This window comes from Somniosus microcephalus, chromosome 15 (assembly GCF_052327205.1).
Source record: "Somniosus microcephalus isolate GS21.2 chromosome 15, FLI_Smic_1.0, whole genome shotgun sequence".
In the NCBI taxonomy this organism is placed as follows: Eukaryota; Metazoa; Chordata; class Chondrichthyes; order Squaliformes; family Somniosidae; genus Somniosus; species Somniosus microcephalus.
Genome location: NC_141001.1, coordinates 111003393 through 111029532, shown reverse-complemented (window position 1 = coordinate 111029532; position 26140 = coordinate 111003393). Strand labels below are relative to the sequence as shown.

Here is a 26140-nt window from a genome sequence, read left to right as displayed (position 1 = left end):
GCCAACTCTCTCTCCCTGCTTTTGTTTTCTGCCATTTGGTCTCGTCCCCTAAATTCAACAGCAACTTGCATCCATGTTATGCTCCTCACGTAAATGAATGTTCCAAAGCACTTTATAATTACTTCACTTCCTGCTCGGTTTTCTCGGCTGCCCCATACCAATACTGTTGCACAATTTCACAACACTTGTATGTGCTAATTTATTAGAATATACAAGTACTACTAACGCCTACTATTGTAAGAAGAATGAACCTGTGCTTATATATCACCTTATCACATCCTCAGAGCACCCCAAAGTGCTCTGCATCCAATGGATTATTGTCGAAGTGGCAGCTAATTTGCACATAGCAACCCACAAACAGCAAATGATCTGTTTTGGGTACTATTGATTCAGGGAATAATATTAGTAGCTCAGCGGGAGAACTCGCTGCTCTTCGAAAAAGGCCATGGGATCCTTTACACCCACCAGCAGATGGGGCCTGGGTTTACCATCTTATCCAAATGGCAGAATAGAGTGCGTTTCACCAATAGTGTCGTCCTGGATGCTGTTGATTGCAGAGTGCAAAAAATTCATTTCACAAATAGCAAATGTGAAAGCAAATATTTATGTAGTTCATGTTCTATCCACACCTGTTATTGTTGCATTGCCTCAGTGTTGCTATTTCATCCCACAGCACAGTCACAACCCTGGCCCCTATAAACAACAAAATTGTGGAGCTTTCTGACATAATCTGTTTTTTTCCAACAGATGATATTCTCTACGGTATTCCGAGAGATTTTTTGCTATCTTTTAAACATACAGAAATGATATGTTGACCCTAGCGTAGCTAACATTTTAGCCAGTTAGTGTGGCCCAAATGTAAAACAAAATGGTTGTTTAAAAAAAAACTCCTAACCCAGAACTTACCATTCCTTACCCTTGAGCTAGGATGCAGTCTATTTAGAGCTTGTCCAATTTAGTACTTATTGGTTGAGGGTATTCTCTAATAATTTTTAACAATGTCATTTTGAATTCATGTCTGTTCCTGAAGACATTAAGCCAACAGTACTTTGTGTGAAAGACAAGACTTCAGATTGAGGTTTTGCCATAACACAACATGCCATCTATCAATGTGACATTAGCAATAAGGTGATGATTTTCCTTGTGGCACCGCACTTCACAACAGGCTTCAAGTCAGCCTCTGGGTGCACAGATTTAATTCACTGTAAAACACAACAGTTATGACTTGGAAAGTGGCTATACATAGTTTTCTATTTTTTTTTGCACTAATTTGTGCTAAAACCTTAATTTAATTGAGCATTTTCTTTGGTGGAAGAATATACTCCCTAGCAAATTACTAAGTGTTTGCTGACATGTTCATGTTACCAGCTGAAATAACTAGCCAAGTCCACAACAACTTCAATGTGTCTATGTTCCATCACAGAACTTACTGGAATTATAATGCTGCTAATGTGATAGCTTTTGACATACAGTGAAAGCTTCATTATCTGCACTCCAATTATCTCCCTTCCCAGTTACCCGCCAGAATCTTCATGGGACAAAACTCTGCATGAGATATAATTTCATTGCACAGCCCTGTCTGCCCATATTTCATCTCCTTTTACTGGTGAATAAATGTTTCTTTTGTACTCATCTTCATTCTAGGGAATTCCTGTACCATGTGTACAAGACCAGAATTTGGGATTCTTGATTATCAGCCAAGTTCAAATATCCAACATGGAGGAGAATCTGAGAGAAATAGGAGCCCATTTGTATTTTCCATCGCATGAACTCACTCTTAACCGCTCTCAGTATAACTTCTGGGAGTGGATTCCACTCAAGTTGGGTTATCCTGAGCAAAGAGTGATCTCTTGAGGGGTGAGAAGTAACTGGAAGAGAGACTGAGACAGACCCTGCTATAATGTGGGCCTTTTTCCATTTAATTTTGACTTCAAAAGCTGCATAATTGTGAAACCTATACTTATTTGCAAGAATTGTGTCTTAAAGATGGAAGATTATTACTAATTATGTGAACCACTACACTTTTATTGCTGCAGGCAAACATCAGTTTACTAATGTAAAAATAAAATTGTGCTTTTATATAGTGGCGCATCATGTTTCAAAGCACTTGAATTACTTTGAGCATTGTTATGTAGGCTGAAAATGACTTCAGCAAGCAAGTTGGGGAGAAAGAAACCTTCAAGTAATGGATCCAACTAATGGCAGAATGTTAACGGGCATTCATTCCCTAGTAAGTATTTACTATACCCTAAGGATAGTTAGAAAGTTACAAATGGATCAAATTTCTTGTCATTATCATCCTTATTCACAGGCTGAGCCCAATTAAAATTACTTCAGAAAGATAGATGATCCCACTTTGAGTTTACTTTCTGACAAGTCATTGGCGTCATAACTTTCTATTTCAAAATCTGGTGGCCCCTCTCCCTACCCCCATTGAAGAGTTTAGTGCACTGACTGACATTACTATACCTGCTCTTGTTATAAACACCACAGAATGTAAGATAACATAGTGCTGAGAAATGTTTGGGATTCTATTTTATTTGGATGTGTTGATAATGCATTGTAGACTATTATGACTCCCTCCTTGCATTTATATAGTGCCTTTCACATCCTCAGGACATCCCAAAGTGCTTCACAGCCAATGAAGTACTTTTGAAATGTAGTCATTATTGTGATGTATAGAAACACAGCAGCCAATTTGTGCACAGCAAGGTCCGACAAGCAACAATGAGTTAAATGACCAGTTAAGCTGTTTTGCTTCTGTTGGTTAAGGGATAAATGCTAGCCAAGACACCGGGAGAACTCCACGACTCCTCTTTGAATAATGCCATGAGATTTTTTTATGTCCACCTGAGAGGACAGACAGGGACTCAGTTTAACGTCTCTCCCTAGTTGTTCATAGGCTATTAAACTATGATAGACTCAAGAAGATAGAGTGATTGGTGTAGTGTATTACATTGGGTCTTGCAGGAGGATGAGCAAGATTAACTGGTTCGTTCTTAACTTTCCACCGCCACGTCAACAGTCTTGTAAATTGATGTGGACGTAAACTCATCTAAATGCACCAAATCTCATCATTCTTTTTACATCACCGAGCTTGTCCTTGGAGCACACAAAAGCTATGCTGTGAGATGAACTAAAGTAGTCTAGCTGGTTAATAAAATTTGCAGCAATATGTGAGCTCAAAAGTCATAGATATACCAGAAGTTTAATTAAATTCAACCAATAACTTGATTTCAGTTCAGGGATGTGGAATGTTTATCATGGGGAAAGGGTCCGTCACCTACGGCAAACACTTCTAACTTCTTCACTTCACTAAGATCTCAAGGACTTTGTGCTGACAACGTTATACGAGAAACTCACCAGCAGCCCAGAAACAAGGCAGAGTTATAGTTCCTAAATTGTACAAGGACCAAATACAACGATATCCTGCAACTCTGATAATATGGCTTATGTTCCCAAATGTAGCAGTACAAACATTCTGATCTCACATTTTCAGTAAGCACAACAAAATTCCATCCAAACATTTTTATGCATATATATAATATGAGATGACAGATAAGAAAAATAGGAGCATGTTTTACGAAAAGGCTTATGTATGATGCAAATTACCTATAATTAATCTAGACAAAAGTAGAGACAAAGGACAATTAGCTAAACGTGTTAATGCTCGAAGTTCTGTGGAGACATGTCAAGTCAGCAGTATAAAATTAAAATGATTGTGATATGTAAAGTTCAATAGGTCCCAGTGAGTACAGTCGGTGCCTGCAGATTTAAACTTGATGCCAGGCACGGTTAAGCATAAATGTCTGTGTAGTTAGATTAACTGGTCTTTCGCTACTGTTACAAACAAATTGAAGATGCCCCTGTCCCTCATATCATGTATAGTGTTAAGAAGTTTGTTCCGTAAGGAGACCTTCTGGACCCAACTGTGTCTGGGGTAGCAGAAATTGTGCAGCAATTGCGGCTGTGTTTAGATAAGGCTACCCCTGGACTTCCATTCAGCGCATAAAAGAGGACGAAGAATCTTGGATTCAATCAAGTTATTTGTTGAACTTAATGAGGCTTCTGGTACATCTATGACCTTTCAACTCAAATTTTGCTCCAGATTTTTTAACTCGCTGGACTACTTTGATTTGACTCAAAGTATAGCATCAAAAGCAGAATTTGTGTGCTCCAAGGACAAGACTTTGTGGTATTTTTTTTTAAAAAGGGTGCATTTGGATGAGTTTACTATTGCATCAATTTACAAGATTGTTGCTGTGACAGTGGAAAGTTAAGAGTTATTGTTACAAGGCTGTTTCAACTACCTCGGGGCTCATCTTAAAGGAGCTAACGGAAAGTAGCATAGAAATTGTTACTGGTATGTATGGATCATCTATTTTGATATGAAGTCCTGTAATATAAAAAATGTATATTTTCTCCCAAGAATTGTGTTGTGAAAAGGATGGCCTAAGTATTAGTATTACATGTTACAAGTATTTTAAAATGGCACAGATAGTTTAGAACAAACTTTATATAAGAATTATGCATCCAATAATACTAAAGCTACACTTTTAAACCTGCTGGTATGAACTATTAACTGTGGACAAAAGATTGCATAAATTAGGTAAAAAGAAGAAAAGTCTGTCCAGAGTTACGAACAGAAGGCTGTCAGAATAAGTTATCATAGATATTGGATAAAGCAATTGCAGATGAGCGGATAACAGTAACAATAGTGTTTATGAATTTATATTAACAAGTTGATAGAGTCATTGGACACTTACTATGGGTCATTTGAAAACAAGCTAGTGTCAAGTTGAGATGATACTAATTATTGTTGGGCACACCCTTGAGTGACTCGTTTGAAAATCTAACTCCTTGTTAAGTGGCTTCAGCCACATTCCATGACATCTTTGTCCTGTTTTACACAGACTGGTAATTGCTAAGCTTGGATGAAGCCCAATGCAGCAGTGAACATCTACAAGTGATCCCCTCCACCCCCAAAACAAAAGAGTAGGCCACTAAAGAAAAAACAGTCCGTTCAAACTAAAACCCAAGAGTAAACATACTATAACTCAAATTATCGTTGTCTGTTCAGGTTGAAGAACGAAACCGATCTTGTATGGTGCCTGCCAGTTGCAGAATGCTTTTGGCAAACTGGTGGCATAATGTTCTAGTACCTGTACTCCCAAGGTCATACTAACATGTACCTCAGTTACAGTAGTGGTAGCCAAGACCTATCACCTGAGCTCAGTACAGTAATGAAGATGTTCAGGCCAGTGAAGCTGGGGTTCTTTTCTCTAGAAAAGAGAAGACTGAGGGGTGACCTGATAAAGGTCTTCAAGATTATCAATTGGTTTGATAGGGTAGACGCAGAGAAGATGTTTCCACTTGCAGGCGAGACCAGAACTAGGGACCATAAATATAAGATAGGGAATTCAAAAGAAACATCTTTACCCATAGTGTGGTGAGAATGTGGAACTTGCTACCACTGGGAGTAGTTGAGGCAAATAGCATAGATGCATTCAAGGGGTGTGGGAGGAGGTTCGTGTGGAGCCTAAACACCGGCATAGTCCTGTTGGGCCGAATGGCCTGTTTCTGTGCTGTAAATACTCTGTAATACTATGTAAGATTAAAAGTTGCATTCCCTTGGTCAAACAAGACAAGCAGTGTGATTTGCTTTTGGTTCATTTTGTGTCGTAAATGGCTAATTTTAACAGTGCTGCTTCTCTTGATTTTCCTTCCATAAAATTAAGAAAAAAAGAAAGAACTTGCATTTATATACCACTTTGCAGGCCCTCATCACGTTCTAAAGCACTTCACAACCAATGATTGAACCCACAACCTTCTGACTCGGAGGTGGGAGTGCTACCACTGAGCCAAGGCTGACACCAATTTTCACAAAAATAGTTAGCCTTCATTATAAATCTGCTAGTTGTGTTACCTTGGAGACTTTTTTTTTTAAATCTCACCCCTTCCCCTTCCTGGAGATGGTGACCTTGTGGTACTTTTCCATGGGTGCCAACAACCCTTTGATACCTTGCTCAAGTGTTCATTCTTCATTTGTGACGGACTCCTCTCTACCTCCCTCACCAGTATTAAATCATAACAACCTCACTACTACCCGAAGCTAAGATGGACTAACTCCGTATAGTTGAGGGATAAAGCCTGAGATCTGATTTGTATGTGTGCTTCAGTACTGTATCAAGCAATGCGCTTATCCATTCAGCATTGGAGCAATTCGCTGATACTTTTGAGATGGCAAACTGAAAATGCAAACCTTGTTCTGGGACTTCCATAACAACAACAACAACTACTTGTATTTAAATAGCGCCTTTAACGTAGTAAAACGTCCCAAGGCGATTCACAGGAGTATTATAAGACAAAAAAAATTGACATCGAGCCACATAATGCAAAATTAGGGCAGGTGACCAAAAGCTTGGTCAAAGAGGTAGGTTTTAAGGAGCGTCTTAAAGGAGGAAAGAGAGGTAGCGAGGCAGAGAGGTTTAGGTAGGGAATTCTAGAGTTTAGGGCCTAGGCACGGCCACCAATGGTTGAGCGATTATAATCAGGGATGCTCAAGAGGGTTGTGGGGCTGAAGGAGATTACAGAGCTAGGGAGGGGCGAGACCATAGAGGGATTTGGAAACAAGGATGAGAATTTTGAAATCGAGGCATTGCTTAACCAGGAGCCATTGTAGGTCAGCGAGCACAGGGGTCATGGGTGAACAGGACTTGGTGCGAGTTAGGACATGGGCAGCCGAGTTTTGGATTACCTCAAGTTTATGTAGGGTAGAATGTGGGAGGTGAGCCAAGAGTACAAGAGTACATTGGAATAGTCAAGTCTAGAGGTAACAAAGGCATGGATTTCAGCAGCGGATGAGCTGAGACAGGGGCGGAGACGGGCGATGTTACGGAGGTGGAAATAGGCAGTGTTGGTGATGGAGCGGATATGTGGTCGGAAGCTCATTTCAGGTCAAATATGACACCAAGGTTGCGAATAGTGTGGTTCAGTCTCAGGCAGATGTTAGGGAGAGGGATGGAGTCAGTGGCTGGGGAACGGAGTTTGTGGAGGGGACCGAAAACAATGGCTTCGGTCTTCCCAATGTTTAATTGGAGAAAATTTCTGCTCATCCAGAACTGGATGTTGGACAAGCAGTGTGACAATTTAGAGACCGTGGAGGGGTCAAGAGAAGTGGTGGTGAGGTAGAGCTGAGTGTCATCAGCGTACATGTGGAAACTGATGCTGTGTTTTCAGGTGATGTCACCAGGGGGCAACATGTAGATGAGAAATAGGAGGGGGCCAAGGATAGATCCTTGGGGGACACCAGAGATAACGATGCGAGAGCGGGAAGAGAAGGCATTGCAGGTGATTCGCTGGTTACGATTAGATTGATAAGAATGGAACCAGGCGAGTGCAGTCCCACCCAGCTGGACGACAATGGGGAGGCATTGGAAAAGGATGGAGTGGTCAACCGTGTCAAAGGCTGCGGACAAGCCAAGAAGGAGGAGGAGGGATAGTTTACCTTTGTAACAGTCACAAAGGATGTCATTTGTGACTTTGGTGAGAGCCATTTCGGTAGCGTGGCAAGGGCGGAATCCTGATTGGAGGGATTCAAACATGGAATTACGGACACGGATTTGGGAGGCGACAACACGTTCAAAGACTTTGGAGAGGAAAGGGAGGTTGGAGATGGGGTGGTAGTTTGCAAGGTCAGAGGGGTCAAAGGTTGGTTTTTTGAGGAGAGCGGTGGTGCCATGGACAAAAGGGCTGAATTCCAGAGGTGAGGTGAGAGTGACTGCCCTTGACATCAGGGCAGCATTTGACTGATTATGGCATCAAGGAGCCCTAGTAAAACTGAAGTCAATGGGAATCGGGCGGGGGGGGGGGGGGGTGGAACTCTCCATGGGCTGGAGTCATACCTAGCACAAAGGAAGATGGTTGAGGTGGTTGGAGGGTCAATCATCACAGCCCCAGGACATTGCTGCAGGAATTCCTCAGAGCAGTGTCCTAGGCCCAACCATCTTCAGCTGCTTCATCAATGACTTCCCTCCATCATAAGGTCAGAAGTGGGGATGTTTGCTGATGACTGCACAGCGTTCAGTGCCATTCGCAACTCCTCAGATAATGAAGCAGTCCATGCCCGCATGCAGCAAGACCTGGACGACATTCAGGCTTGGGCTGATAAGTGGCAGGTAACATTCGCGCCACACAAGTGCCAGGCAATGACTAACTCCAACAAGCGAGAGTCTAACCACTGCCCCATGACATTCAATGGCATTACCATCGCCGAATCCCCCACCATCAATATCCTGGGGGGGCCACCATTGACCAGAAACTTAGCTGGACCAGCCACATAAGTACTGTGGCAACAAGAGCAGTCAGAGGCTAGGTATTCTGCGGTGAGTGTCTCACCTCCTGACTCCCCAAAGCCTTTCCATCATCTACAAGGCACAAGTCAGGAGTGTGATGGAATACTCTCCACTTGCCTGGATAAGTGCAGCTCCAACAACACTCATGAAGCTCGACACCATCCAAGACAAAGCAGCCTGCTTGATTGGCACCCCATCTACCACCGTAAACATTCACTCCCTCCACCACCAGCGTACTGTGGCTGCAGTGTGTACCATCTACAAGATGCACTGCAGCAACTCGCCAAGACTTCTTCGACAGCACCTCCCAAACCCGCAACCCCTACCACCTAGGAGGACAAGGGCAGCAGGCGCAAGGGAACACCACCACCTCCAAGTTCCCCTCCAAGTCACGCACAATCCCGAGTTGGAAGAATATCGCCTTTCCTTCATCGTCGTTGGGTCAAAATCCAGGAACTCCCTCACTAAAAGCACTGTGGGAGTACCTTCACCACACGGACTGCAGCGGTTGAAGAAGGCGGCCCTTCTAAAGGGCAGCTAGGGATGGGCAATAAATGCTGGCCTTGCCAGCGATGCCCACATCCCATGAACGAATAACAAAAATGACGGCAGATTTGAGGGAGAGGCGGACAGTACCCGAGGCGAGAGAACCATTAACAATGTCAACTGACATGGAAGCCAGAAAAGGAAGTGGGGTGGTCAGCATTTTGGTGGGAGCAGGAAGTGGGTCTCATGGACAAGATGAGCGCAGAGAGCTCATTAGGGGAGATCGGATAGAAACTGGAGAAAGATGTGAGTTCAGGGCTAGGGCAGGGGGGAACCTTAGAGGAGGTTTGACCTGGTGGGCTAGGGGAAAGCAGGGAAGTGGTTGAGGCAGCTGAATGGATGGTCTCAATCTTACAGACAAAGAAGTCCATGAGCTCCTCACATTCTTGTCGGAGGTGAGGGTGGAGGAGACAGGGGAGGGGTGTTTAAGAAGACGGTTAGCAGTAGAAAATAGAAGCTGGGGTTTATCTTTGCATTCCAGAATGATTCTGGAATAGTGAGCAATTTTGGCAACAAGAGCAGGACCCGATAATGCTTTATGAGGTCCAGCCAGATCTGGCGGTGAATGGCTAAACCAGTTGTCTACCATATCCGTTCAAGTCTGCGTCCCTTGGACTTAAGGGAGTGAAGATGAGGGCCGTACCAGGGGGAACGGCCAGGGTGAGAGAGAGTAATAGTTTTAATAGGGACTAGGGCATCAAAGGTGGTGGTGAGGGTGTGGTTGAGCAGATCGGTAGCTGCAGAAATATCATGGTGAATGGAGGGCCAATAGTTGGACAGTTGGTATTGCATAAGTGCAGTTGTAAGAAAGTTGGGAGAGAGTTTTTTCCGGGGCAGTCAAAGAAGGAAGTAGGGTTGTCGGGGAGGTGGAAGTGGGATGTGGGTGGAGAGCGATACGAGGAAGTGGTCTTATCTGTGATTGACACGATGGGAGTAGCGAGGCCACGAGAGATGGCAAGGTCAAGGGGGTGGCCGTGATTATGGGTTGGGGAGTTTACATGGAGGGAGAGATTAAGGGAGGATAGGAGGCTAGTGAACTCAGAGGAGAGAGGGCATGATGAATTGAGATGGAGGTTGAAATCACCAAGGATGAGAAGTCGCTCGGTGCTGAGGGAGGAAGTGAAGTTATCTCGCTAATAAGATTTTTATGGTGCTTGGGTGAGCGGTAGAGAACGAGAATTTTAAATGAGAGGTGAGAGGGGTGGAATAAGGTGAGATGCTCAAAGGAGGAGAAAATGCCGGAGGAGCGGGGGACAGACCGAGGTGTGATTTGGTGATGAGAGCCACAACGCCACCACGGTGGTCTGAGCGGGGCAAGTATAGCCAGGTGGGGAGGCTTCATTTAAGGGCAGGGTGTCATCACCCGCTCAACCAAGTTTCCCTCAGGGCCATGAATGCCTGGATGAGTGCAGCTCCAACAACACTCAAGAAGCTCGACACCATCCAGGACAAAGCAGCCCGCTTGATCGGCACCCCATCCACCACCTTAAACATTCACTCCCTCCACCACCGGTGTACCGTGGCTGCAGTGTGTACCATCTACAAGATGCACTGCAGCAACTTGCCAAGGCTTCTTCAACAGCACCTCCCAAACCCGCAACCTCTTCCACCTAGAAGGACAAGGGCAGCAGGCGCATGGGAACACCACCACCTCCAAGTTCCCCTCCAAGTCACACACCGTCCTGACTTCAAATCAAAATCAAATCAAATCAAATCAACTTTTATTGTCATTGTTAGTGCACAAGTGCAGTACAACGAAATGTAGGCTTGCGGCTCCCGAGAGTGTACATTTAGATTAAGACATTTAAACATTCAACATACTTTTGGCTTGTAATACATTAACATAAACATAACCATAATAAAGTGCATTGGCAGATGTGCAGGCTTTAGAGTTTATTTGTGGAGTTCAGTAGGATGACAGCCCTGGGAAAGAAGCTGTTCCTAAATCTGGTCGTACGGGTGCGAATGCATCTGTAGCGTGTCCCAGATGGCAGGAGGGCGAACAGACTGTGGCTGGGGTGGGTAGGGTCTTTGATGATGGACCGTGACCTCCGTAAACAGCGTTTCTGGTATATGTGCTCTATTGTCGGTAGCCGGGTGCCGGTAATGCGTTGGGCAGTTTTGACTACCCGCTGCAGGGCTTTCCGGTCATAGTAGCTACAGCTGCCATACCATACTGTGATACAGTTCGTCAGGATGCTCTCTATTGTGCAGCGGTAAAAGTTAGAGAGGATCAGGGGTGACAGGTTACATCCCTTCAGCCTCCTTAGGAAATATAGGCGCTGCTGGGCCTTCTTCACCAGAGAGGAGGTATTGAGGGACCAGGAGAGGTCTTCCGTGATGTGGACTCCGAGGAACTTAAAGCTGTCCACCCTTTCCACCACAGCCCCATGGATGTGGATGGGGGTGTGACTTCCGCCTTTAGACTTCCTGAAGTCCACAATGATTTCTTTGGTTTTCTTGATGTTAAGGGCCAGGTTGTTATCGGCGCACCACTTCACGAGATGCTGGACCTCCTCCCTGTAGGCTGACTCATCGTTGTTGGTGATCTGGCCTACTACCGTGGTATCATCCGCAAACTTGATGATGGTGTTGGAACCATGAACAGCCACACAGTCGTCGCCACAAGTATATCGCCGATCCTTCGTCGTCGCTGGGTCAAAATCCTGGAACTCCCTACCTAACAGCACTGTGGGAGTACCATCACCACATGAACTGCAGTGGTTCAAGAAGGCGGCTCACCACCACTTTCTCAAGGGCAACTAGGGATGGGCAATAAATGCTGGCATTGCCAGCGACACCCTGATCCCGTAAACAATTTTTTTTTTTAAATGAGTTCGATGCAATCATCCACAATAAGCGCATGGATGGCAAGGGCCTTGTTCACAAGTGAATGGACATTCTGGAGGGAGATGCGGAGAGGGTCGGTGATGGCTGCCCCACTGCCAGTGTCCACAGGGTCAGCGCTGGGGGGGATGAGTTGGATGGGGAGGAGATTGGCAAGATTTGTCCCAGTGGGCGCACTGGACGGGAACGTCGGCGAGAGAGTAGGATGGGACAGTTGGGGTTGCTGCTCGTAAGGAGGCAGCGACAGGTGCCTCCATGGGCCTTTCGTCGGATGCCAAGAGAAGCACAGAGGGAAGCTGTGGGCTTATCTAAGAGCAAGTCAAGCTTGAGACGGCGGCAGGAGAGTAGGAAGGTCAAAGAGTAATGAAGGATTGGGGTAGGAATTTGGAAGGGCAGAGTATCCGAGAGAGGAGAGATGAAAGGAGGCATGACGATAGGAGAGAGCGGTCAGGGAGGGAGAGAGAAAAGGAAAAAAGGGGGATAAAGTGGAAAAGTATTGAATGGCTCGGGCCCGGAGCGGCAGCCAAAATGCGCATGCAAGTAGTAGATGTGTGTTTGATAACTTTTTATACTGTGATTTCAAAATGACAGTAGTGTCTTGTGGCTTTGAGAATGATATCATAGTCCCATTTAAGGAGAATTGTCCGTGGCAGCTTCACCTGTAACTCTTTTACTTCATCTTCCGCAAACAAGTCTATAAATATATTGGCTGTACCATTCTTAGGAACAACTGGCCAATTGTGATGATTTGTTTTGCAATGTTCTACCATAATCTAGAGTTGTCACCAGATAATCAGTTTCAGATATGTTGACCAGTTCTTCTGGAAACAATTTTTAGTTTTTACAATTTTCTGGGTTTGTTTCTTTAGACTTTTTTGTTTCACTTTACTTCCTTGCTGTTTTCCTGTCTCTTTCCACGTTTGGAAATTCATTGTGATGGATGGTCCTCTTTTTGAATTTGCGTGTCAGTGCTGCCCGGGTCAGAGTAGCAAAGCTTCAGAAGGATCTTAGATTGCCAGTGCTGGCATCATAAGAGTTTGTTTTGATTGGGCCAGCCCAATAGCAAGGGTTTTTGCATAATCAGTCAAACTGGAAGTGGCTTTATTTTGCAATGGTGGCCAACTAGATTTGTGGGTATCAGCCAGACTCGTTCGTAAGTGAGCTTGATGAGTATGGATGCTTAGGGTAATCAAATGGCTATTCTGCTATAGATTGAGTTAGTTGTATAATTAAGTTCCACGAGTCATCAAAGTAGACAAAGGACTTGAAATAGTACTTATTAGCTCATCCACTAGGTCCAGCATGGTCCTGCTTCTTCCCCCAGGAGACTTGGTGATACATTTTTAGAACATCACCCCCTTCGTTTCTGGGAGTCGGGGGTCAATCTAGCTCAGACAGATTGAATTATTGTTGTCTGCAGATAAATTAGTCTGAGTAGACTCAGTCCACTTCCAAAAGACTTCCCTGCAACTCAGCAACCCTTCTCTAAGAGCCCATAAAGAAGGAGAACGGAATACACTGAATGAAAATCAAGAATGGATGCCGTTGGGATTGTTCTGTACTTTCAAACCAGGTGCATTGCTGGTGGCAGTATAGGGGGAATCTCTGCGCAGCATATAGCACTGCCCACACCTAACTTGGGTGCGTTCGGATATAATTACCGGGCAAAAAAAAGGAAAACTATTCTGTATCCTAGCACTAGTTGCCGTTACAATATTGTATGCTCAGAAGGAGCACAAAAAAGCAGTATAAAAGAAAAAAGCACCTACTTAACCTGGATGGCTACTTAACATGTATTGTGTAAAATAAAGTCCATTGTACTGTAATTGGACAGTGTTATTTGGGAGAGAGCTGCTAAATAAAGTGTTTCAATCCCTTCTAAAATTAACTTAGAGTCACTTAAGATTCAGTTGATACTGCTGTTTGAGTGGCGGTGACTGCACTAATCCTAAGATGTTGAACTGTTTTGGTTCTCATGGGGTTTCATAGAAATTCAGAGCAAGTGCTCTAATGTTCCTTATGAAGGGAAAAGACATTTTGGAGACATGCCAAGCAAATATTGTCAACATTTAATGAGTTCTTTAAGGAGTTTTATTCTAGCCGCAAATTATCTAGCTTTTTTTTTAAAAGACAGGAGTTCAAAGTATTGTCATAGTGACTATTGCCAAAGTCGGTGAGGAACAGATGTCCTGGTTACTTTGAAAAATCTGTAACTAATCAAGAAGCTGCAAGGGTGAATAGCCACAAAAAAATGTACAAGCCAAAAAAAAGAGAGAACTCTGTGTTGATGGGGATGATTTCCAAATTTAATTTTCAAACTACTTTTGATAGTTTCTTAAATATTCTATTCAGAATAATCCATAAATAATAACAAGCAAATTTAAGTTGCATCAAAGATTGAATACACTGTTTTCTTCAGACTCCACCAGGGCTGTCTGTTGGCGACAAGGATATCATGTAGTTAATGTAGCAGTAAGTAAACTAGATACATTACAAACCTTAGTAAAATAATAAGCATTTCTGCACACACAAAATGTTCCTCATAAAATTAATGTATTAATATTTTGAAAGCAAATGTATATTTGACAAGAAGTGCTGCATCGATAATTTGATGTTACGACTCAAAGTATCCGACAGGTTTCTGGTCTTTCAAAGGTGCACATTTCTCTTTTGTTAATAACTAACCAGCTCCAGAAGCAGTACAGTAGATCTGTTTTGTGAAAAATGGTGAAACTTTCTCTCTGTCTCGGTTAAACACTAAACTGCAGAGTGAGCTGTCATTAAGTGGAGTGAAGCTGGCGAGGGTTTTCATGCAGCCAGTGTTACTCGGTTCCCAGAGTCCCTGCTGTGTAGTTGTTCCACTCTCCAAGAAGCCTGTTAAAGAGTCCCTGAGAGCATGTGTAAAGCCCTCCATGTTAATAGTTAATTGGATAGGATGGCAAGATGAGAGGACAGCTGAACATGTGGGCCTCTCAGTCTCAAGCACTAGTGGACTTTTAGTTTAATAATAGCAGCTGTTCACATTGTTGAACAACTTTGTTTTCTTCAGTTTCACAAATGATGAAAGGAAGAACGATTCCTCAGAAATGTGCCTTTTTATCGGAAAGGAGAGGGCACCCTGCTGCTGCTGCATTGCCACCGCTTCAAACCGAGTCACATGCTGCCATTCCTCCAATCATAGAAGTCAGTGTGGGATCCCCTTAACATACATCTAACACACTATTGCAATGGTTATGACAGAGAAAAGAAAACAAGTAGGGAAGGAGCCATCAGTGTCAACATTATTTGTCATGGAACGTTACTTGAATATAAATAGAAAGTTAGTTAAAATAAGTATACCCTTTCAACAGATAGCTTTCTTTATTACTGGTTACAAGATTAAGCAGTAATATCTGCTACACACAGAGAGTTCATGTAACAAGAAGTATAAGAACCATTGTTCAATGAGGTATTTATTCCATACAGTGTTCCGTGAGGTATTTATTCCATACGCTGTTCCGTGAGGTATTTATTCCATACGCTGTTCCGTGAGGTATTTATTCCATACGCTGTTCCGTGAGGTATTTATTCCATACGCTGTTCCGTGAGGTATTTATTCCATACTGTGTTCTGTGAGGTATTTATTCCATGCTGTGTTCTGTGAGGTATTTATTCCATACGCTGTTCCGTGAGGTATTTATTCCATGTGCTGTTCCGTGAGGTATTTATTCCTTACTGTGTTCTGTGAGGTATTTATTCCATACGCTGTTCCGTGAGGTATTTATTCCATACGCTGTTCCGTGAGGTATTTATTCCTTACTGTGTTCTGTGAGGTATTTATTCCATACGCTGTTCCGTGAGGTATTTATTCCATACGCTGTTCCGTGAGGTATTTATTCCATACGCTGTTCAGTGAGATATTTATTCCATACGCTGTTCTGTGAGGTATTTATTCCATACCATGTTCAATGAGGTATTTCTTCCATACAGTGTTCCGTGAGGTATTTATTCCATACGCTGTTCCGTGAGGTATTTATTCCATACGCTGTTCCGTGAGGTATTTATTCTATACGCTGTTCCGTGAGTTATTTATTCCATACGCTGTTCCGTGAGGTATTTATTCCATACGCTGTTCCGTGAGGTATTTATTCCATACAGTGTTCCGTGAGGTATTTATTCCATACGCTGTTCCGTGAAGTATTTATTCCATACGCTGTTCCGTGAGGTATTTATTCCATACGCTGTTCCGTGAGGTATTTATTCCATACGCTGTTCCGTGAGGTATTTATTCCATATGCTGTTCCGTGAGGTATTTATTCCATACGCTGTTCCGTGAGGTATTTATTCCATACGCTGTTCCGTGAGGTATTTATTCCATAGTGTTCTGAGGTATTTATTCCATACAGTGTTCCGTGAGGTATTTATTCCATACGCTGTTCCATGAGGTATTTATTCCATAGTGTTCCGTGAGGTATTTATTCCATACGCTGTTCCGTGAGGTATTTATTCCATAGTGTTCCGTGAGGTATTTATTCCATACGCTGTTCCGTGAGGTATTTATTCCATACAGTGTTCCGTGAGGTATTTATTCCATACATAGAAACATAGAAGATAGGAGCAGGAGTAGGCCATTCGGCCCCTCAAGCCTGCTCCGTCATTCAATGAGATCATGGCTGATCATCCAAACTCAGTACCCTGTCCCTGCCTTCTCCCCATATCCCTTGATCCCTTTAGCCTTAAGAAATATATCTAACTCCTTCTTGAATATATTTAATGAATTGGCCTCAACTGCCTTCTGTGGTAGAGAATTTCACAGGTTCACCTCTCTCTGGGTGAAGAAATTCCTCCTCATCTCTGTCCTAAATGGCTTACCCCTTATCCTTAGACTGTGACCCCTGGTTCTGGACTCCCCCGCCATCGGGAACATCCTTCCTGCATCTAGTCTGCCTAGTCCTGTTAGAATTTTATAAGTTTCAATGAGATCCCCTCTCATTCTTCTAAACTCCAGCGAGTATAAGCCCAATCGACCCAATCTCTCTTCATACGTCATTCCTGCCATCCCAGGTATCAGTCTAGTGAATCTTCGCTGCACTCCCTCCATGGCAAAAACATCCTTCCTCAGATACACTGTTCCGTGAGGTATTTATTCCATACGCTGTTCCGTAAGGTATTTATTCCATACGCTGTTCGTGAGGTATTTATTGCATACGCTGTTCTGTGAGGTATTTATTCCATACTTATCTCACTTCTGGAACCTGATGGGTGTGCACAGAACTGACAGCATTGGTTCTGAATCGAATAACTTATGTACTGTTGCCTCTGATCATTAAGAAAGGTGTTCAGTTGAATAGTCTTTTAACCTGCGCAGTCCGTGAGGCTTGGGCTGTTGCATTGTTATGATATAATCTTACTGGGGCCAATTTTCCTGTACAGCGTACAATAATTATTTTCTTCAAAGAGGTAGATTGTCAGTGTCTGTGGCTATTTTGGGCTTATGCCTGCTGTAGTAGTAAATCTTTCAAAGTCGCATTTAGAATAAAATAAATGCAACTATATTATATTTACTCAACATTACAAGTTAAACCTTTTCTGCTACCTTACATTTATCTAATTCTGCCTTATGTTAATTCTTAGAACTTTACATATTTACATATTTTAGAAGCACCTGAAGGAAGATCTACTGAGGTAAACTAACTCAGTGCTGTGTAGCACCATCTTTTGAATTGGTTGAAATAGACATAAATGAAATAGAGTTGAACAAAACATGTCTGGGAACTAGGCCTGGTGTTTCTAGGTCCACGGCTGAATGATGTAAGCCCGAGTCCGTCAACGTCTCATCATGGTGTGGGAATAGAGTCATCTGTTCAGGCATATGGAATCTTTGGCTTCCATGCTACGCAATCTGCGGTTTGCCCAGTGTCCCGGCCATTGGTCCAACTGTTCTGTACACAAAGGTGGGGGGGGGGGAAACAACCTCTGGATTTGCCCCGTTTAGAGGGACAGAAGCAGGGTATATCTATAAACCCAGTGTATGTAGCACTGACTTTCGCGTGTTACTTGTGTTGGTTTAAATCCGGGACTGCTGGTAGCCAATGCATAATGCCATACATTTTTGGGTAGTTTGTGGAACGATCCGAGTTATATGGGTGTGCATGCATTTCAGGACTGCTGCATATTTGTTTAACTGTGAATCGTAAGAGGTGATGAACGTAAACGGGTTGAAAAATTGATTTACTGTACATTGCCCTTGATTGCATACGTCGTTTCTTTTTTTTACTTGTATAGATTAGTATTTTCACTATAAAAATATCTCCGCATGTGGCTTATTTCACTGGCTGAAATGTATATTGCAAAATAGAACTACTGAAATGTGCTTTGGAACCTTTTTTCCCCATCTGAAAGAGAGGAAGGAACATAAAAGCTCTTATCCACAAATGCACCACTTTATATTAATATTTAATTAGCAGGCAAATTGTACTGTGTGGCTGAAAGCTTCAGAAGAGTTGTTAGTGCCACAATTGACCTAAAAGTTTAATAATAACTCACTTCATAGAGCAAATGCCAGTTCAGCATAGGGGAACACTGCAAGCCAATTCCTTTGAGATGAGAAAGCAAACCAAATGGCAGGCGAGAGTTCCTGGGATGGAACCTTCTGGAAAGCAAGGAGCTGGAGTAACTTTGAAGCCAGGCTTTATATGAAAACAGTGGGGAAAAAGCTGATCCCTCCTGCTCTGGGAGATGCTGGTTTAAGGCCAAAATCTCATGAAACAGAAGTGCGGTTAGATCCTGTAACAGAAGGCACTGGTAGCCCTAATAACCTGGCAAGCAAAGGAGGGGGGCAAAAAAAAAAATAGGCCGCCTCTGGGAGAAAAAAAATGAAGAAATGCTTCATAGTAACTGTAATTAAGAGCACTCACTTGTATTTTTCCTGTGTCCAATATGCTCTTTGTATCCATCAAAATACAGAAAACTTGCATTACTGTCACGTCTGTGTATTATTAGTTTTCACATTCGGCTGACTTGGATGTCTTAATTATCATGCTCATCACTGAATTGGTATAAATCATTGTGGATAATAACATATTACTTAAAGAATTCTTGTGCAGAGATGAAATGATTTATTTAGAAAGTAGTGAATGAGCAACATGGTGGTATTAATGCCCTTTTTTAACTTAATTAATAGCAACTTCATCATTTCACATATTGCTGGTAATTAGTCCCTAGAAACAGAACGTTGACTTAAGTGTGAGCTTGATTGAAGGACTGCAGTGGATGTTTCTACTACAGCAAAGGGCTGTTTTTATTTGGAAGCCTAAAGGAAAGATTTAAACAGTCAGGGGCGGGGCGGGGGTTGAGAGAATCGGTTAATTATTGAAAAAGTCATAGAACACAATTATTAAAAATGTATGAGAGAGCGAGACAGCTGAAATTATAACAAGTGACAGTCTGGCCAGCAGAGGGAGTAGTCTTCTGTCTACCATCACATTCTCATCATTCTTCCCACCTGCCCCCTCTCCCAGCCAGTCTTCCATCTGGACCTAGGCCTGCCTGTCTGCTTCTGATGACAGGCTATAATTTTTCTCCCATCAACGTGCGGACACTTGGTACAGGATTAGCGTAAGCTCATTTGGAAGTTTCAGTATCTGTAGCCAGCACCTTCATTACAGGAGTCAGCTGTTTTTATTGCCTCTTAAATTTTAAACAGCTTTTGTGTCTTTTTATTTGCCTGCATTAACTTGAATATTTTCATCTCTCCCTTTGCTTCCCCACTTTGTCTTAAAGTCTTGAGTTTACGGGAATTAAATAATTGATTTGCCTGTTTATTGACCCATGCTACATTTAGATTGTATATTTAAATACAGTTACACGCTTTACTTATGGTACCATCTTGACGGTAATTCACTGTACATTCTCCAGAATCTTGGTAGCACAGGGAATTGATGACATTAAATTAAAGGCATGATCGTGGCCTGCTTTCATGTTAACTTGCTTCACATAGTTTAATAACATCGTACAGAGCAGATGAACTCATACACAGCCCAAGCATAGACTAACAATGAACCAAATCAGTTGCCCTACTCTGATCATTATATTGAAAATAATGGATGTTGTGGAGGGAGTCAAGACTAATTAATTCAGTCGGCAGATTCTGATGATAGAAACCCAGAAAATTAATTGTAGCTTTTAACTCCCTACATACTGTCTGTTATTAAATAATATATTTATACATAATAAATATACTTCCACTGCTTCAAGAGAAACTGGTAGCATTAAGACGATACTGCTGAATGAAGAGAATAGCATTGCCATCTTGATTGTGAAAGTGTAAATCACCAAGATGTCTGCAAAACAGAGGCGCATCATCTGATTCACAGACCTATGTATTGAGGTGTTTTCCCTTCACTGAATTATTATGTAGTTAGTAGAAACTATAGATTTATTTATTATCTAAACACATCCAAGTATAACATTTTCTGCTATCAACGCTCATGCAGCACCCTGAGTATTGTCCATTAATTGCTTACTGTACTTCCACCCGACAACAACAGCACGCATTAGAAATCTTTTTTTTTAAACACCTGGCATCATTTCGGTTAACCTTTTAGACACTGAATTTCTTTTGCAACATCATGTGACATCCTGCGGTTAATCCTGCTCCTTTTAATATGGAGCAGAATAAAGAGGAATCCGCGAATCCACTTAAAATTTGGCGAAATACTGCCCTTGTGCACAGGCTTATTAAATTAATAACACAACAGCCAAAGTATCTTATGGTAATGTAGAATGATAATTAAATGAGTGGAGTTACATATATTGCAAGTTGGACATTTTACAATTGGTTGTATCCATGTGTGTGTCTTATCTCCTACAGGAATTAATATCCAACCATAATGTATCTTTCCAAGTTAGGTGGATTCGCACAGGTTCAACAGTCTAATGTAGTTGAAACTGTGCACAATATAAAGGGTTATAATAATTTATAGTTAACAAATTTTGAATGTGCAAGCATTGTAACTAGAATGTGCAAAAACTTGTGACTATGTTGCATAAATAACACAACAACATGATCATGAAACTGAAGAGAAAGGGCTGAAACCGGTTTAACCAATAAGCATTTATCTACAGACAAAATAATTCACAATCCTGAAAAAATTACTAACCATATGAATAGACACATTTAATTATATAGATAAATGCTTATTGAATAATTTTCCTTTTAGTTTCACTTTCATCATCTATTTATGTAAAAATAATCACAAGTTTTGCATATTCTAGTTTCAATGTTTGCTTGTTGACAATTTGTTGGCTATAAATGATCATAACTCTTTCTATTTATCTACGTTAGACTGTTCCTTTTGTAAACCTACCAAATGCATGCCATCTTTCAATACCTCCAACAGCTTTCTCCTGTACAGGCCTCCCCTCTCTCGGGGACATTGAGCTTGCCTTCTGCTCTACTCCTGGAGCTCTCACCCTTCAGCTGGGCCTTGCCTCCCAATATATTTCTTTGCGCATGAGGCACCTCAGTCTGATTGCCATCGCTGCCGCCTCCAGCCCAGCCTCAGCACTACCATGTCCAGCTACTTTTCTCCCCCCGCCCCCGGTACTCCAATACCAGGTCAAAAGTCCCACGTTTAAAATCAGATCATTCTGAAACCAAACTTAACAACAGATAGAAAGCAGGACAGAAGCAAGATAAGATAAATGGAAATAGCATAAGAGAATCGAGAAACATTTAGCTAAACCCTGAAAGAACACAATATCCAAAAATACAAGCAACCTCACTAGATAAAAGGAAGGCACGATATTAAAACAAAATAGACAAGGTAAGGAAAAAATACTAGAAAGAGACCCATGGAAAAATAACTAACATTTTTATAACAGGTCTGTTTTCATAGAAACCACTATTATTTATACATTTTTCCTGGTGAGCAGCACCACAGGAGATCTACTAGTTTACTTAAACATGAACATCTTTACACACACTGCAGCAATTACTCACAATCCATCCTAAACTGGAGTCATTTAATTCAGGATACAGTGCACGTTTTACTGTCTTTTATTAAAACATATCACGAAACTATAGAAGGGCAATGACTTTGCAGCTTGTACATCTATTTGAAGCTGTTTTCAGTTTACAATTAGTGTACAGCAGGTGAACTGGCGTGTACAGTAGCATTATGCTGTCCATAAAAATCCATTCCATAGAAGCAAGCAGTGCAAAAAAACTAATATCAGATGTGTGATTTTTAACACTATTGAAGCGCCTAAATACAAAATGATAACCCTTGAATTATTTAATTCACAGCCTGCAATAAAATTTGGAATAAATTGACAACACAATTACATTTTACCAAAGTATTTTTCCTGTAAATTTTAAGAAATGTTAATTTGGGAACTTTCTGTTATACCATAAGGTTATAATCATTTATTTGTTGTGCTGATATCCTAAATTTATTCTGCTGTTTTGCTCTCAGTATTTTTTAAAACTATTTTAAGCTATTTTCCTCTCTGTGTTTTGCAGAACAAAGCAATTATAGGCCGTGTAGCAAAATTGTCAGATACAGTGATTGGTCTCGAATCATTTAATGCTTCTGAGAGGGAAACCAATCCACTCTACAAGGACTATCACGGTAAGTCTAATCGTGACCAAAGTACCCCAAGTGACTTATGGATATTTAGCAGTTTGCCCTCTAATTAGTTTGTCTGCCATAAGGTAGTAATTGATTTCATTTCAGAATCTGCATTTCGACTGTCTCCCAATGTAGCAATCTATTGGTCAGACTGCTTATCTTTTACTGTGCATTAGGACTGTGAAAGTAACATGGCAACTACTCACATGTTGTCAAGCCAAATTACCAAGACAGTGCTCAATCAGATGTGCATCATTGTAGGCAGGCTTTTGGGAATACTCATGCAGAGGAAGCCAGGCAGCCACTCGGCCAGTGAGCTTACCAATTCCCTTAACCATGACTAGACTGCACCAACTCAGCCAATGTTCCTGTCACAAAAGATCAGCTTAGATTTGAGCTCACACTGCTCGAAGCTAAAAGCAGACCTCACATGTGTACACCAGTTCCTAACAGTCATAAACGAGCTTCATTTGCAAATATTCATTTGTTTTACACACCCGGGCTGAATTTTATGCCTGTTTGAAGGGCTATTTACCATAACAACATGTAACAACTTGTTAATGACCGAAGCCTCGAAATACATTTTTTTTAATATCAAAGCTGTAGTCGAGGTCTCCAACCCATAAGCCATGTTTTCGTGGCTGCTTACTGGTGCATTTAATAAAATAAAGATCATTCAGCAATGCTTTTGGGCAGCAAGCAAAGTGATAGCCACATTTGCTTACTGTAAATACAAGGGAAAATATCACAAATGGGCCTCCGTTTTGACAAGCATCAGAATCCTCTTTGTTTATGTCTCCATGTCTGCACCTAAATGTAATTAGTTTTACTTGGACAAGGATTTTTGTTTATCTTATTCTGCTTGATTACTTGAGCATAATCACACTGTTTGCTTCATTGCTTCTGGTGGCGATCCCTGGTTTAAAAAGGGACAGTGAGGAATGTAAATGTGGAGAGTTCTGCTGTCAGCTTGTTTAATTTATGCAGCTGCATGATGGCATTTTTTTTTAATTTAATTTTTCCTTAAGGTTTGCTCCATGTTCGTCAGCTTCCTCGGCTTAATAGTTTAATCTGTGACGTGCCTGATACAAAGGACCTTGCTTTCAAATTGAAACGAAAATTGTTCACTATTGAGGTAGGAAACATTGAGGTTTGATATTTTTATATAATTCCACTTAATAGTGCAATAAGAATAAGTTGTTTTGCAAGTTAATAGCTTAATGCACCGTGTCTTGCATTTGAATATGCAGTAGGTTATTTTCATATAAGTAATCGTCTTCTCATTTTTGTCTGTGAAGGAGTAAGTGTTTGGGGTGGGGGAGGGCAAAGAACCTCTGCTACATTTTAAATTTGTGAGCTTGAGAGTCTGTCTGAAACTATCCAGAATATACCGTAAGGCAACGATGTATAACCTCATAAATCTGTGAGTCTTTTGTCAAATTAATTGCTTAGATCCGCTCCTGTTATTTTATTCCATCTGCACCATTGTGGATCTGAATTAATAAAATATCTTGGTAACAAAATATAATTTGACATCATTAATAATCTTTATTTTAATCATTTACAGTCCCTACCACACGTTGTACTGGATGGATGTAACGGAAATCTCAGTGTAGTACTATATTGTTCCACGTTGTAGTGAACTGCTAGTGTTGATGGTAGCTGTCTTGCATCAACTAGCACATTACTTTGTTTTCAGGAAATACTTTAACACGTATCTGGGAGCTAATTGAAAATCAGTTGTAAAACACTATGGACACATTTTCTGCAGCTAATGCCATTAAAATAATAAATGCCACTGCAGCAATCATTTTCTTCATATTTATTAAGCGAGCGTTGCTGGCCTGGGAGTTAAAAAAGACAGTTACAAAGGTTAATTCCAATGTACTACCAGATTTAAACTTTTCCAGTGACCTGAAATATTGCCAGTGTTTATAATCCTGATGTGTTGGGACTGAATTGAATCCATTCCCTTTTTCCAGCGATACTAAATAGCAAATGAATACAACTGTTAACCAATTAAGGCTGAAGTATTAATTAACTAAGCATGAAAAGGTGAATGCATATTTGAGGAGTGGTTTTTTGTGATGTGATAATTATTTCTTCTCCAGTCCTTGTGTAGTGTCTTCACTGGAGATAAAATAAGTGGGCAGCCCTGACAAACCATATTATTTAATCTCCTGTCAAGTGGAAAGCATTTAAGCAGGCCACTTGTCTTGGCTATTTCAGCTTATACAAGAGAATTCAGCACAAATAAATTAGCATATTTTGCCTTATTCACTAGCTGCTGGTCAATTTGGGTTGGCATCGCTTTGGTGTTTGGTACTTCACCCTGGAGTGACCACTGTGGCCCTTCCATGACCCTCTGGCCTCTTAACTGGCCACTTGATAAGGCAACTGTTGTCACCACCCCTCTTTTCTTCACAGTTTTTCTCTCTCTTGCTTCCCTACCCCCCCTCCATCCCTCCAAAAAAAACTATGAATCATTAAAGACTCAATCCAGTGACAATTACGATGCCCTCCTCCTAATTAATGGTCATCAGTGGCTTTCATTATTTAATCACATTGAGAGCAGTTAATAGTTAATCAGGCAGCCAATTGTTCGATTGGGTCATCTCAGGAGCAGTTTTGTAGATGTCTCGATTGGGATGCTTCCCTGTAATACCCACTTAGCACCACATGTAGAAGTCGTAAAATCAAGAAGGTTGTTAGGAATAGCCCTTTGAACCTTGTGAAGAAGCCACTGTAATTGAAAGCAATTTTCTATAAAATTGAGCCAAACAAACAGCTATTTCCCACTCCTTGATGGGAAATAAGACTCTTAAAAAATTTATTGTATTTATTCTTTGGTAATGTACACAGATGAATTTAAAGCTGTTACTTGCATTCCTGTTCCATATTTCTGGTAATATATACAATACGTTGAGTTCAAATCACATCTGTGACTTGCATTGTTAAGCTACATTTACTATTTTTTCTAAAGAGTGTGGTTACTCTGTTACGATACCAATAGATGTACAAGAGCTGCTTCTGTTAGTTTATTCTGATTTGCAATTTGGGGAAATTGCTGGCTCCCGATTGTCAGCTTGATGCCCAGAAAAAGTTATCCCCAGGCTTGCAATTTTTCCAAGACCTGCAATTATGTAATTACCTCAATATTTTTGGTACGACCAAAAACCAAACTTTGGCAGAATAAAATTCACTGCCTTCAACTGACATAAAGCACACAGCTGAATTGTTGACGGTCTTCCTCCAGTGTAAGTCAGGGATTTTGCAGAGTACAAGTCCATCTGCTCCCCTCCCCCTGCCTCTGATTTGATGGGGAGATTTCACTCTCAGTATAAGAAATGTAGTTCCACACCGATGTTCACTGGAAGAGGATGAAAATGTGTGAGGGTGTTGATTTCAATGGAATTCTTTTAAGGAAAATTGTACATCCGACTCTGCAATCACAATGCATTCATTTACATCCATGACTCAAGCGACATCAAATAAAACTGAATGCTAAGATATTTACCAAGCAGACAAAAATTCAGTTTCACAATATACTGAATATTCTATTCTTACAGATTTAAAGCTTTGTAAAGGTACTGAAAGGAAATTGTGGATTTGTGATAAAATGTAATCTTCCTTTGCAACAGAATTTGCCTTCGCAGTTGATGATGCCCTTAAATTGGCAAATCGTTCTGTACTGTTCCGCAATTTGAGTATGTATGTGTTATATAGCGCCTGGAGGCCTCATTGCACAACTAGACAAAACAAAAACCTAAAAATGCCGGA

General features: G+C 41.4%; 1 protein-coding gene across 4 annotated transcripts in view; it reads left to right on the top strand.

Annotated features, from left to right (window-relative positions):
* The window catches only part of elp4 (elongator acetyltransferase complex subunit 4), a 275374-nt gene that overhangs the window by 132154 nt on the left and 117080 nt on the right, over window positions 1-26140 (top strand). For all 4 annotated transcript variants that reach the window (XR_015081043.1, XR_015081042.1, XM_086008282.1 and 1 more), the window contains exons 8-9: window positions 22252-22360; window positions 23389-23495. Coding sequence is in view for 2 of the 4 variants with exons in the window: in XM_086008282.1 (XP_085864408.1) it covers window positions 22252-22360; window positions 23389-23495 (216 nt within the window). In the remaining 2 variants the exon portion in view is untranslated. The remainder of the gene's footprint in view (window positions 1-22251; window positions 22361-23388; window positions 23496-26140) is intronic.